Below are 15,473 nucleotides of genomic sequence, written 5' to 3' on the forward strand. Positions count from 1 at the left end.
AATGTTTAGAGGAAGAGTAGAGGAACAGGGCTTGCACAGTGGTGCATTCTCCATTCTCCTACATGCCCTCACAAATTCCCAGTGTCTGCATGTTGGTACTTACAGAGGCAGAAGCTCCATCTGTGTATTTAACAGTTCCACTACAAATGTAACTTAGAGGTTACCTTAAAGAACTATGTCTCTGCCGTGCATTTGTGCAGGGCTGGAAGCATTCACTGCCCATTATTATTCTCTAGATATACACAGCTAGCAGATACTGTGCAGAATAGAGCCACCAAGGGGATATAAAACTACTTCAAGCACCAGTTTGGAGAAAAGAAATTACTGCACCTGTTGGGAAAATATACTAGGAGGTTTCATTTCTCTTTGCTTTTAGACTAATCCTGAAAAGAAAAAGGTATTGTCAGAGTGAGAAGTAGATGTTACCTGGAGTGTCTGCCCAGCCGGGGTGCATTACGGAGAAATGGATGTTTCTGTGAGCCTTTGCCCACTGTTCTGTCAGGACAACTTGCTGTCTCTAGGATAGAGCAATAAGAGCCACACTAGCACTGAGTCCAACAGCCTGTCCACCAAATTAGCTCCCAGGGAAATAAACTACATCAAATGTGCCATAAATACCAGAGCATTTATGTCCAGCAGAAATATACCCTTGCTCATCCTGACTGGATTTATTGGATAATTTCATCAGAGACTTCCACCACAGTCATTGCCATCCATACTCTGGCCACAAGTTTATTTTTAAAGAGGCTTCACTGCTTTTACTGACCACGTCTGCTTGCTGCAGACTGTGGGCAAGAACTAAACAGGCAGACAGGGTTCATCAGCTAAAGACAGTGTTCCCCCTTGGGACTTCTACCATATCAAATGACAGTCTAGCTATGCTCTCCATGCAAGATGTATGCACTCCTAAGGGCATGCCATCATAGCCATGAAGATTATTGCCTGTGCATCTCCGTACGGGTTGGATGCAACGGGAAAGCAGCAGTGAACAACAGGCTTTTTGCAAAGCAGATGATATGAGCTGCCTAGCAAAGAAGTGCTGGGCTTTGTTTTCAATCCCCCGGACTGTACCTTGTTCTGTGCATACACCATAGTTCCATCAAATGGCCCACTTTCCGACTGCAAGTCGGATACGTTTAGTTTTTGAACTAGCATGCCCCCAGAAGAGACAGTGATCTGTAATGAAATGAATGAAAAAACGAATGAAAAGCAAATAGATGAAAAGCAAAAGCAGGAACTCCCCACAGATGCACTCATGCATGCAATGTGGTCTTCAGGCCATATTTGGAAGTCCCTATGGAGCAGGATTCCTCTGCATACTCTTTGCATTATGCTTATGCTCAGGAGTGGAGCATACCTGGAGATGAAGTGGAAGATATGTAAGTTTTTTTAGGAAGTGATTTTCATTCGAAGGAATGTTGATTAATTTCAGGAATTTTGTGCTTCTTCCTTTTGAAAAGTAATGGGGAGAATGAAAATAGCAGAATAGCACTGTTTTGCAGTTTGTATGTTTAGCATTTACAGAAATTAATTAGAAGCCATGCAAAACTTGGGAAATTTAATTTTAAAAAATGCACCTGCTGTCTTATTTTACACCAAGATCTGTAAAGTTCTTTTAAGCCTCCTGTTGTAGGTATTCGGCACTCTGCTGCAGGAGGTAGCTTGCCCTAGGGAAACTAAGAGGGTAAGTTCCCAAATGAAGTGTTTTTCTCTGATTTCCAATGAAGGATTGAGAGCAGCAGGTAGGAGCTTTGCCTTAGAGGACGAGGTTGTTGTTAGCAAAATCCAAGAGGATTCTAGAGATCCTTACAGCATTATAACTAATCCTGCATTGCTAACACAGTCAGAGAACTGCTGCCACAAACCAGAAGGTAAGAATAGTAAAACACCTCTTTTAAACAGCATCACAGACTCACCACTCTGGCATCAACTTCTTTTTCCAGGAGGGGCAGCAGGGCACTTGTCATGATGTATGTACCTAAAAGACAGACAGGCACCAACATTAACTTCTCTTTTTAAAAAAAGCTTTCTTCTCTTTCCACCCTCTACAACAACCCAAAACCCAAAGTCTCTTTATACCTGAAACCTGATCTGAATTTGACAATGATTTTTTTTGTGGCTGCTTCACCTGCAATGTGCCAACTCAATTTGTAGTGGTTCAAATTACCATATACTGAGCAGAAGGCATATGTTATTTTATAGACTTTTACATTTGTTGTACCTATAGAGAAAATGGCTCACTACATTCAGCCATGAATCTGAAGGCAAAATGGCTCAGGTATGAAATTCCTTGGGTGGGGGAAGGTGATGCCAGTGAAGAAAGGGGAATGCATTTCCCCTCCAAATGTGGCATACACAGATCTAAGCTGGGTCATGAACAAGAGAAGGAAAATGTAGTTCATACTTGCAGTTCTTAATGCACTGCATGTGCACTTAAGACTTGTCCGTATTTGCCTTCTCGCTATGAAATCACTCAGAGTACACTGACACTTTTGATTTGTGTTGCACACAAAACCCAGCCCTTCAATCCTCTGCATGACCATTATGAAAGATAAAGGATCCTTGGGGGAAAAAATGTTGTTGCCTGCCCAAGGCTGAGCTAAGATTACTTGAGGAAACTTAATTGTGTCCTTCCCTGCTTCGTGTTCATTTAGCAAAGATTGTGCACACCACACAAATATATTCCATTACAGCTGTTACCATGACCAGCAAAGTTTGTTATTCCAAACACTGTTCAACTGTTAGCGTATTTGATTCAGACACACAGACACACCTAGTGATGTTGCACCCAACTGAGTGCAACACAAAGATTTTTTTGGTTTTATCTCTTCAGAGATTTTTTTTCTGTTTAAAATGTATTTTAAAAAATTCTATTTAATTCAAAATTAATCTAGCCCCATTTAGTCTAGTGTTTCTGCATTTACTTCGCTCTCATGTCTTCACAAATGTTCTAGTTCAACAATTCTTTTCAGCAATAAATGTATTTTTTCTATGAGCTACCTAAGCCATGTTTTTCACTAGGCATGAAGACTTCAGCATGTCTTTATAACCTCTCTTCCACATAGGCAATGAGATCACCCAGTTAAAATACAGCACGTTTATAAATATGATACAAAAAATAAACACGTTACATGCTTGATGAACAAACTGTTCAGTTCCCCTGTCAGTCACAGCAGTCTTCACTTTCTCTGTATAATCAGAGGTATGTCCATAAACACACAATATATTTAAAACCCTGGCAAATCAAACCAAGCAAATGCACAGCAGATGAGTAACTGCAGCCTGTCTTCAGCAGAAAATGCGAGCAGAGGCAGTTGCGAGTGAATAATGAGAGCCGGGCTGTGTCCCCTGGCAGCGGCGGGGAGACTGAGAGATGACATCATCGGTACAAGAACTGCTGCTGACTGTCAGGGGAGACTGCCGCCATGTGGGAAAAAATAACCCGAAAAAAATCACTTCAGTACAAGCTGAGAGCCCGGATTAAATGTTGTTTGGCTGTGGATTCTTCAAAATGCAAAGTAATATCATATCTTGGTTAAATAAGCTGCATCTCCTAAAGGCAGAGCTGCAATGCACCAGCTCTGATGATGCTCCATTTTACTGTCCTGCAGATTAATTTACACTTTTAATACAACGCTTCATGTTGACTTGTTAATTCTAAAGAACTGCTAAGATGAATGCACTAATGTTGCCTCATTAACAACTGAGTTTTGTTTTGTTTTCCAGCTGGATAAGAGAAATGCTCAATGCCAAAAATCCTGCTTAAAGCAACTACAGCTTGTCAGAAGTTTATGTGCTTATTTAAAACCACAAACTAACTGCAAAGCCCACATGTCCTCTCTTCCTCAAGTTTATTAAGAATTCAGTAAATCCCACAAAGCCAGAGCATTCAGTCTTTTTGCCCCACAAAACCACTTGTTCATTTGCTTTGAGACAGAGCATAAACAGAGCAGTTTTGATCACAGCTTCTTCCTTTGGTAAGCAACAGTATTTGAAAACACACACAGACACGATGCAGCAGGCATTAAGGCTGAAGCATTTAATTTCTCCCACTGCTAAATACTTCACCAACTACTGTCCCCATTTTAAGTGTTTGAACACAAACTCCTCATTCCTTTAACAAAAATACTTGGATTTTATACATTCTTATTTGCCTGGGCTGGTCTGTCAGGCAAAACAGCCTGGAAAAGAAATTTAGAACAGGAAGAGTAGAACAGATATATTTTATTAACAAGGTTTATTGCTGGTTGGAATACATCACCATCAACTGAAACCTCCTCATTCTTATCCCTGCAAAAGCTGGCCCATAGTTTGACAGTGACACTCAAAGGGCTTGGGAGAATTCTCAGTATGGTCATGCAGGGCCTGGCACAGCCATGTACCTCATGGCAGGTTCTTTGTCCTGCACAGCTGTATCACAGCAGGCACTAACACAGAAATTAATTTCTGAGTAAAAGGCAAAGTGGCAAATGAAGGTGTTGCCTGCCACAGCCATATTATAAAAAAGGAGATCCTTCTTGATAAAAAAAAACTTTGCAAGGAAAACCAAGACTGATTTGGTAGAAAAAACTGCATTCATCTCTGCCCCTACTTAAGGAAATCAAGGCAACATCTAAATTGTCTATCCTTTTGCCAACACTTGATAATTAACACCAATGTACTGGATATCAGCCTTTCCAAAATGAGCACTTGAGCATTCTAACACATTTACTTGATGCAAAAAACACTTTTGTCTGCTAAAGGAAAAGCTTCCTCCCACACGTCTTAGTTAACAAAGGTAAAGCATATCAAATGTGATGAATGCTTAATTATCACTGTGTTCAAACTGTACAGATTTTTGAAGTTTCTTTTTTTATTTAATGGTTTAACACAAAAGTACATGAAAGGAAATGCAACGTTCAACAGTGTTGTGCCTTGCCCTGAAAGCAGTAAGTACAGGGTATCTGCTAGACATACAGCTGGTACTTCCTGCACTTAGGACTGTGTGACAGGGGCCAGATTTGTGCATCACCATTTCCTGTCACTGGAAGGTATACTGTCCACATGGCCCAAAAGCTTGTCTCCCACCGGTGTAACGGGGAAAAAGATATCAGTGAAATAAATGGTATACAACATTTCCCTTTGAAGAGAAGTATTTGCTGTGACACAAAAGGAGTCCAGCAAGATGGATTTGGGAGTTTGCTCAGAAGCAGCAGGAATGCAGAAGAAGGTGAGTCCAGTCTATCACACGCGTATACAGCATTTCATCTTGCCCTCACTGAACTCTGCCAAGGTGAAGAGTTGACTTGCAAAACCTACTGGACAAGCTACAGCCCTGTTCTGTGTGATGAGGTTTGACACAGTACTGGCTGGACATGTTTTCCCCAGTTAAAAAGGCTCCTGGGATAGATGTACAATTTATTTTAAAGATAAACTGTCTCTTAACATTAGCTTACTTTGGAAAAACTTCCGTAGGCTTTATGTCTTGAAGCTGATCTCACATAATAGGAAATCACGTATAATGCAGAGTAATTAATACTTTTCTATAGAGCAACTCCACAATCACACACCATTAAACCAACTGTGTCATATGCTAAAGTAGACAGGGTGGGTTGCCAATCTATGCACTAAACATGGTCATTCCAGTAAAAGTAATGAGCATGGCATTTCATGAGATCACACATTGTTCAAGCACACTCCCTCCCAAGTGTGAATCACATTATTTAAAGTTTCATGTCTACTTGTTAAACACAAAAACAAAACCCACCAAAAATACTGAATCACCATGCATTCCCTTGTGGCCTGTTTTGTAATTGCTCCCCTTGCTCTGAGATCTTCTCAATTTAGTTAAGTAACCTGATACTGTGCTCTAACTAACAACTCCCACTTTTGATTCCAGGTAGTGAACTTCTCTGTCAACCTGGATAAGCACTAATTCAGTGGTTTGACAATCACAGAGTTAAACATTAATGATGTAAGTGCAGAAAGTGAGGCATTGTTATGGAGATAAACATTTGATGCATACAGTAAGTTGTTTTTTAAAAAAAGTCCCAAAACTACAAAAATCAGCCTCGTAAACTCCTAAATAAAGCTATGCTACCTTTCCCATGATATGATGTAGAAGCTGAGGGGACTCCATGGAAGACACTATTCTTAGGTCTTGTGGAAAGGTTCTTGCAACAGTTATTCCACTGGATCTCACGACATGAACAAACTGAAAGCTATCCTAGTGCAAGGGACAGCAGTCTAGAGTGTATTAGACACCATTCTTTCCCCACACAAAACTGCCAGTCTTTCTGTATGAAAGAACATGAAACTAAGTAAAAAACAGAACAGCCCAAACAGAAAATATAAACAAATACTGTGCATGCAGATTTCCAAACTGCTAGTGTGTAGATCAGCCTGCCAAAACCTGGAAGACTCCTTAGGATTCACATATTTCAGACTGAAATTCAACAGGATATCACATACAATAAGAGTACATAAACACATACTCCAATCTGCTTTAAGATTTAATGTGATACTAAACCCTGCACTTCGCAAATCAATTTTGAAGAAAATTATTGTTTCAGTGGAAGTAACATTGTAAAGCCACTACCTGTTGATAACATCAAATTAATTGATGATACAATTATTGTGGACCCAAGTGTCTTGGTGGAGTTCAGAATATTTTTTGCTTGATGTTCTATCTGGCAATTAGTGGCACATTGCTGGCGAGGTTTTTACCCTGCTACCATGCAGATAAGGGCAGGCAGCCAGCACCACACTCATTGAAGTTTTTCATCTGCCTGAGCTTTGCAGCATTATTAGGACAGTGTTATTTCAACTGTAAAAAAAGTGGGAACAAAAAAAAAAAAAACCCAGAAGAAAAACCCCACCAAAAAACTTTTATTGTACAGATTTCAATGGCTCATTTATCTGGTTAAAATCAGATAAAATGGCTTGCTTTTCTTGAGTCCAAGTGAAAATAAACCACAGAAACAAACAAACAAAATCACCCAACAAATTGACATTCCTCCTTGACCTGATTATCTTTTCAAACCTACAGTTTATCCAGTTCCCAGTCAGAGACATCCCTGAGTTTCTTTTCCTGAGTAAGAGATTAGGAATGAAGATTTTAGTGTGCTGCCTCTGGGGGCCAATTCCACTGCACTAGCAATAACTGAGAATGTACGGGAACAGTTAATGAACATGAAACACAAAGCAAAGGTTTACATTTCCCTCAAATGATAAAGCTCATCTCAACAAGGGTTTCTCTGTCTCCTGGGAACTAGGCTTCAGTATAGCTAGTGGATGTGCAATTATATTCAGCCTTATCCTTTCACATACTACCTCTCATCCACAAGTCTCAAAGCTCTTTTGAAAGAAAACTGGTACCACATCCTCCTTTTCACAGGTAAGGTTGTCTTGCCAAAGATCAGGCACTGAACTTACAGCAGACTGACAACTAGTATCCAAGTTGTTTGACTTCCAAGTAATTCAGAACACACCAGGCTGCACTGGCTTCTGTGAAACTGCAGTTAGATACAATTCATGTGTAGGGAAGTGACTGACAAATATCCATCCAAGTTAGGCAGTTTGCCATAGATGGGCTATAGTGTTACTATGACAGACAAACATTTTATTTCCTCTGGCTCTAACTCTTCTTGCGCAGAGAGCAGAAGAATATATCTATATATTATTAAAACATGAGGGCACATTAGATTGAAGAAAAGATGCATACTGGGAACATCATTTATTTATCTCAGTGTGTTTTAGCATCCCCTTGGCTGGCAAGTAGCAATAAAAAAGAAACATGTATGCCATTTTTCCATGTCAAGCAGGAAGATACGTTGAGTAAAAGTAACATGAGGTGGGCAATAAGATAGAGGAACAAGGATTGTTTCAGCTAAATGTCCGGTGCTTCAATAAGAACATGCTGCTTTTGCCTCCACTTGCTTATCAATGCTGACATTTTTTCCAAAATGACTGAATACCACCAGCTTTAATAGTCTTTCTGGGAGTTATACTAAAACAAGTAAAATAAAATTAAATTAAGAGAAGTTTTTGACTCAGAAGTCTGCAAATCTCATCAGAAGAAATGATTGCTTGTTGCTGCCCAGCTCCTGGATGCAATCCTGAGTACATGGTCAGCCCACAGGAAGAAATACAATGACAACATCACACAAATTAGAGGACAGAACAAAAAATCTGCCCATCAGGATTGGCAGCTCCCCAAGAAATCTGCCCACATTACCCCAAGCAAGTCACTCAATTTCATACTGAAAGTGCGTTTCAATCAGCAAAGTGCTATTTCAGACTCGTGCCTGGCCACTGCTCCCACATTACAATCTAAGTGTTCCACAGCCATTCTGCTCTCTACATTCACTGAGCTCCAGCAATCAGACAATTCTTGAGGCTCTAGCAGGGAAAAAAGGTGTCCTGGTTTAAAAATGTGTTTCATTTGAGAGCAACAAGAGAACCACAACAAGCCATACAGCGTTTGTGCCTCAGACTCATTTTAAGGATGCTACAGGCACCAGCAGCTGCCACCACCTGCTCAAAGCACTTTACAGCTTGAACTTGAATACTAAACAAACCATACAAAACCTTAGCTATCAACCTGCATTTTACATTTTCATTACCTTCATCCACCTGCATATTCTGACAGCACCAGAGAGGACTATACACCTCTTATTTCAGTTGCTATCCTCAATTAGCCAGTCAGCTGTGTTTTACATTAAGGGAATTTTACTTTGTATTCTAACTGCTGTTATTTTTATACATATTCATATGAGAGGACTTATGCAGTCATTTTTGTCCCATGTATGTCCAAGAAAAGATCATGATATAAAGTATGTTGCACAAGTCATACGATCAATTAGAACTGAACACTCACATCCATTATGCTCAAAAATGGACTAACAGATCAGTCAAGAGGAAAATATTCCTAGACTAGATGTAAAAGTTCCACAGCATTTCAGACACCTAAATGAGCAACTTTACAGCTTATATAAATGTTAATCAGATATCAGATACAGAATTCAAAAACTGTGTTGTGCATTTAAAGCATGTTATATTTCAGTCTTGCATTCTTAGATAGTTACAACCTACACACTCCTTTACTAGACCAGAGCTTAGATCCAGGGTAGGAAAAAAATAGTGAAAGAAACATGGAAGGAACACCCTACATGTAAAGATCTGCAAAAGATATTGATATTATTCTATCTCATCAGTCAAGCGAGAGACAACTGCACATTTTCCAAAGAAGGGCCTTGAGTCCATGTCACCCTTCAGGCTTTAGCTTTAATGGAGGAAAGAGGGGAATTTAGTTTCTTCTTTCAGATCACATTCTTTATAGCCAACCTATATACCAGCCATATCTAATTTAGGCAGGTTTTCCTCTGAGAACGTATAACCACAGAGAGTTACTGAAACAGAAATAACTTCTCCCAAGTAAAACACACCCAAAGGCACCTAGCACTTAGGGAAATAACACAGCATCTACTCTGACAGGTGTTTCTCCACACTGCTTTCTCCTACTTTGACTCCAGATGTTATGATTTATTACCCTATCCCTGACTTTGAAGAAAAAAGCCTGTGGTTTGTAGCCTTGATCCTTCATGTGTGTCCAGCCTGCAAGCACAGAAGCTTCCTATTGCACTGGCAGCCTCTTCAAGCTTAACCAAGTCCCACTCTGTTCTAAAAGATTCAACATTTAATCCTTATTTTTGTCTAGAGAGAAGCAGTCTAAGCAAACAACTCAGTCCTTGTCTGAACTCTGAAGAAGTTGGACAACAGAGCATGATTTACCTCCTTAAACTTCTTATACAATCATGCAGCAAGTTATATATGAACGAATAAAGGAGATCTATAAGTAACATCCACAAAAGATAATATGGGCATTTTCCTAGTTTGCTACAACCATAATTCAGCTTCCTCTGTGCAGCTGTATACCTCTAGTAAGGCTGATTTACAGCTGAAGAAGCAGAATTTGCTGCTACTACTTGTGTGATAAAATATAATTCAAGTGATGCACTAGTACAGTTCCTCAGCACTTAATATTCTCAATGTCTAAAACTAAACCAAAACATGCTTTTGCATTCAGACTGTCGTGTTTGTTTCACTCTGCTTTTCTCTGGATAAACCGTACCTTTGCACATTGCTGGGGTTTTGTCTGAAAGACCACAAGAGGGTTAAACTCATTTAAGGCAAATAGACTCCTCAAGGTAGAAGTTCTTGTACTTGTGCAGCCAAGGGGAATTTGATGGCAAAATAAAACTAATTTTGAATTTTTTGACCATGACAAACAGAAGATTGTTAGCAGAATATTAGTTTAAAGAAAATGAATCTGTGCCTTTATACTTGATTTAACTGTCAGTTTAACGTATTCAGACTTGCAGAAAAACAGAGCTGTATGCACAGTAACAGTGAAGCGCAAGACATTTATACTAAAATGTTAGTTTTCAAACATAAATAGGTATTAAGGAATCAACACAGGAAAAAGGCTAAGAATAAAAAACAACATTGTTTTCCACGTTATACTAGTTCTATAAATGCCTTATCTTTATAGACTAGGTTTTCCCCTTCCTCATTACAAATACTGATGAACAGGAGGAAGATACAGGAACAAAGCATCAGAGTTCCTCCTTCACGTGTCACTTTTGAATATATTAAAGACAGTCTCTTGAGAGATCCACCTACCCTGCATGGAGGCAGAGGGGGAAGAGTGTCAGAACTGTTGGGTTGATGCAAGCACCGCATGTCTTTTTGCAAGAGGTGCAGCTTTCAGCCTTACAGACATCAGCAGTGTCAGACAGCTCTCCTCTCTGCTGCCTGGCTGTTTACTCCCATCTTTCCCATGGCTTCTGTGGGAGAACCTTCCACTTTGCTTGCTATTTTCCCTGCTCTTCCACATCTCATCTTTCCCTCTTGATTTGCTTCCTATTATTTGTCCCTCTTATACCACTGCCACACAGGTCACTCATAATGCCCCTTTTTCATTGAGTGCCCAAGATTTGCCCACTTCTGCTCAATCCCTTGACTAGAGATTGCATCTGTTTCAGCGTGTCCAGGGCACTGTATATGGCACGGGCTTCCTACACAGTGCTTCTGTCACATCAAACAGGGCTGTGCAAGCCCACTCAAACATTTAAATGTCTCTTTAAACATCTGAACATGCTCCGGGCTCCATCCAAGCCCCAGAAACACAATTATTACAATGAGTAGCACTAGCAGCAAAGCTTGGAACAGAGTCCCCGAGCAAATTTCAGAATTGACCTGAAATTGTCCACTTCTGCTATGATAAATAAAGATGCTGACATCAGAACAACTGAAAAACGAAGAAATTTAAAAAATGACACTCCAAACAAGCTGTAATATTTCTTCTTGTCCTTCCCTGGCAGGAAGGACAGGAATGCTATGATCCCTCTTTGAGCAAGAATACGCACCTCACTAATCCAGCTATAAAAACACACTTCTGTAAGCAAAGCCTGCTCCAGAACTAAATCTTCAATACTCACCCAAAGTGTTTGTTGCAAAGTTTTTTTCAAGTCCATCTTCAGTCAATTCTCTGTTATTCACCATACATCCTGCATTGTTGATCTGTAAAACAAGTCCTTTAAACAAAAACAGTGTACACAAATATCTCCAAGGAAATCCACATATATGAGCTGTCCACATTAATTTACTATTTTCTGACACTGCAACACAAAACTACATGCTGTTTCAATACAACATGCTTGCAAGCTGTGTGCAGCTATCATAGTCTCAGATACACTTCTTTCCCTGCCTTACCTTCCAGAAGGAGCTCAGGCTTTTCCTTCCCGCCTCAAAAAAAAGATCTGCCTCTACACAGCTTCCTGCATGTTTAGTGCCATACTCCTCAAAAGTTATTTTCCCCTTTTTATCAGTTATTATCCCCTTTTATCATCATCTAGTAAGCACCACAGGAACTGTTCCAGGTGCCATAGCTGTAGTATAGCTCTTTCAAGCAAATTTTCACTGCTAAAAAAACGGGAAACTGTACTGAGCCCCTTGCCAACCATGATGATTAGCTGTTTGCTCTCTCCCTGGCTCTGTTTTAGTCTTTGGATTTTTTGTAAAAGCTTAATCTTTCAGAAGGTCTAGCTTTAAGAGGGACAATGGTATTAGTAATAACAATCAAAGAGAAAATGTGTAATGTCTCAAAAGATGCAGCATAAAAATCAATGATTTCTTTTTTGTTGTAGCACATCTGTGTGAAACGAGAAGGGAAAAGAGCAAGCAAACCATGGAGACTCCTGAAAAAAAACATTTAGAGAAAATTAAGGAGAGAACTGTGGGCCAAAGTGGGAAATCTACATGACCTGTCAGACAAATTCATAGGCTACACACTCCCGATACAGACACACATGATTTAATACATGAACTTACCAACACATTTAATTTATGCTCATTCTGGAACTTTTCAGCAAACTTCCATATTTCCTTGGGATTAGATATATCCACAATATGCAAGAAGATATTCTAAAGGAAAAGAAACTAAGTCACAATAAACAGGAAAAGTGGAGAGAGATCCTGTTTAGGGCTGTTGAGGTGAAAAGGTGTTTAAGCAGTATGAAAAAAATATTGTCTCCAGAACACAACTAATACAGGTTAACATGCATATCTGTGAAATTTAACTCTAGTCCTTAAAACATGCTTAGTCACTTCTGCTGCTTCTGAGACACAGCTTTTTAATGCCAAAGTTAAGAGAGAGTCTACTAGATGAATACATGTGACAGACAGGCATAGCAGAGAACTTGAAAAATATTGCAAAGCTTGCAAAATTTCAGTTTAAACAATTTAGACAGCAGCTTTCTCTTTGGCTGAACTTTCCAAGGAAATGTTCAAGGTCACAGCATTAGAGAATAATCTAGGTTGGAAGAGACCCCTGGAGGCTGCTTGGCAAACATGGAAATTCACCAGCCTGTCTAAGCCCCTTGCTCTGAGCCTACAGTGTTTGATCACCCTCATGATGAAAACATTTTTCCTACCATCTACTCAGAATTTTGTCCCTGTTCCAATCTGTGCTAACTGCCTCTTTTCCTCCCCCTGCAGCCCTCCAAGAGAAGCATGGTAGTGCCTTCCCTACACACTCCCATCACACGGCTGTAGAATACAGCAAGACCCATCTCCACCTTCTCTGCTTAACACTGAGCAAAATCAGCCTTCTGAGACTCACCTTGCACATCACATGTCTCATCTCCCCAGTCACCTGGGCAGATCCATGCAAAAAGCCTTATCAAAGTTACGGAGAGCACTGCTCCCCTCTTGCTCATAAGCAGAGTCATCTCACCAAAGGGATTGGGGAGAGAATCAGAAGGGATATCTCAACTCATGGGTTGAGATAAAGACAGTTTAACAGGGAAAGCAAATGCCACATACACAAACAAAAAACCCCAAGCCCATGGTCATACTGCCCTGAGAACACCCAATCTTGTCTGATCTCAGAAGCTAATCAGGATTGCGCCTGGTTAGTACTCGGATGGGAAACTGTCTGGGAATATCAGGTGGTTTAGGCTTTTTCCAAGGAATTAATTGACTGCTTCTCATGGGCAGGCAGGTGTTCAGCCATCTCCAGGAGAGCAGGGCCCCATCACCCATAATGGTTACTTTGGAAGCCACTACTCCAAACATCTCTCTGTTCCTTTTTCTTTCCCCCTCTTCATATACTGAACATGATGCCATATGGTCTGGATATCCCTTTGGTGAGTTTGTCATCCTGTCCCAGCTGTTTCTTCCCAGTCTCCCATGCAGCCCCAAATTCTTCTCCAGTGTGGCAGTAAAAAAACAGAAAAGGCCTTGGCTCTATGTAAGCCCTTTTCAGCAATTGCAAAAGCATCTCATTTGTGCTGTGCTCAGCACAAACCCAAAATACAGCCCCATACTAGCCACTGTGAAGAAAATTAACTCTACCCTAGCCAAGACCAGCACGAATGGGAAGGGTATACATCCACTCCAGCATTCTAGTCATGCCAACCATTTCTCTCTAATCCCAGTGAGATCACAGCTCCGCAGTCATGCATGGATTCCCGTGTTTCCTATGCTATGTGTATTCACGAACAGACATCTTAAATAGGCTCCCAGACACACTGCTTTCTCATGAAAACTGTGAGAGCTTCCTCCATTTTGCTGTCCCCTAGATAAGTACTCACTGTCCCCACGACTCTACTACTCTTCTGGGTTTGGTCACTACAAACCAATGAAACCAGTTTAAAGGCTTTCTCACAAGGCTTAGCAAACCTGTTGGCAAAGACATTCCTGCTCCAATTTGTCATTGCTGCTCAGCAATGCTCATTTTACAGAGAAGGTCCAAGAGGCCATAAAGGCCAAAGACAAAGTGACAAAGGCCAAAGTTACACCAGCTGAACATTCAGGTGTTGACCTGCAGGGTGTATATGTTCCTACCCAAGGCCTTCCCTTTCTCTGTACAGATTTAGGAGACTACTGCTTGAGCTCCCATGCCCTTGACTCTCTGTAAATGCTCTTGATGAACTCCAGATCACCCCCTCACAATGTCACAGGTGTCCATGTGGTTGGGCAACAAGAGGTATTCATACAAGGTCCAGACCAGCCCCAGCAGACTCCCCACAATACCTTACATCTGAGTTCCCAGCAAGTGACACCCTCTCAAGTCATCAAGCCAAGACTGCAGATGGGTGTCTCCATCCCCCACAGGAAGGAGCCTTCAGCCATCATCACCCACGACTTCCTCCCACTGTCAACAACTGTTCAGGATCATCTGTCTCCAACACCTCCCCTGATAGAGCTTGCTCTTCCTCATCTGTTACCATGGCACTACACCTATCCATAAATGCACATCTGCAGGCAAAGAATGAGCCTGCCTTCTGTTGCCAGCATTCACAAGCTTCCATTCCCTCCCCATCTTAGAAGTCTCTATCCACCACTTATTCAAATGCAGCTTCCAGCCATCCCTCCTTCCATGCAATGAGCTCTTCTACTCTCCACAGAGACCCTGTCAATCTCCTGTTTCTGTTCCCTATGGTTCTGCAGCCTGCTCATCTCCTGCTGTTACCTCACCTGGCAGCTCAGCATCCTGAGGACAGCAGAACCCAACAGATGAAGCCACCATCATGTGCTGCCCCAGGCTCAGGGAGAAGTACCAGTCACTCCCTGCAGCCCAACATCTGCCACATTATCCCTCCAGAGCTCTGTCTGGGCTAGTTTCCCATGTGCCAGGCACAGTTGCTCCAACCAGGGTGGGAGAGAATGCTTTCAGGAGCATCACCGCACCCACTCCAGCTGTCTCAGAGTGTTGAGTGCCTTCTGCATCTCCTTGCATGCTAGCTGCTGCATTAAATGCTAAATCCTTGTCAGTCATTCCATGTCACACCACTCTTGCAATGTTTTGCAATACTATGGACAGCAACATGGATGCAGTAGAATTAAAAAAAAAAAAAAGAAAAACAAAAGGCTTGACATAGAGCAAAGTTATAATTTTCTAAACCACTAAAGCTAGAAATAATTCCTCT

At 41.0% G+C, this 15,473-nt stretch overlaps 1 protein-coding gene across 2 annotated transcripts in view; it reads right to left on the reverse strand.

Annotated features, from left to right (window-relative positions):
• DHRS12 (dehydrogenase/reductase 12) overlaps nt 1-15,473 on the reverse strand; it is a 29,218-nt gene that overhangs the window by 6,888 nt on the left and 6,857 nt on the right. The window contains exons 4-8 of one of the 2 annotated variants that reach the window (XM_085060599.1): nt 12,373-12,465; nt 11,481-11,562; nt 1,917-1,978; nt 1,072-1,176; nt 427-517 (exon numbers count right to left, since the gene is read on the reverse strand). In XM_085060599.1, coding sequence (XP_084916725.1) covers nt 427-517; nt 1,072-1,176; nt 1,917-1,978; nt 11,481-11,562; nt 12,373-12,465 — 433 coding nt within the window. The remainder of the gene's footprint in view (nt 1-426; nt 518-1,071; nt 1,177-1,916; nt 1,979-11,480; nt 11,563-12,372; nt 12,466-15,473) is intronic. The other variant, XM_085060607.1, reaches the window with a different exon arrangement.

The sequence above is a fragment of the Lichenostomus cassidix genome, chromosome 1 (assembly GCF_008360975.1).
Source record: "Lichenostomus cassidix isolate B80296 chromosome 1, HeHo_3.0, whole genome shotgun sequence".
Taxonomy (NCBI): domain Eukaryota; kingdom Metazoa; phylum Chordata; class Aves; order Passeriformes; family Meliphagidae; genus Lichenostomus; species Lichenostomus cassidix.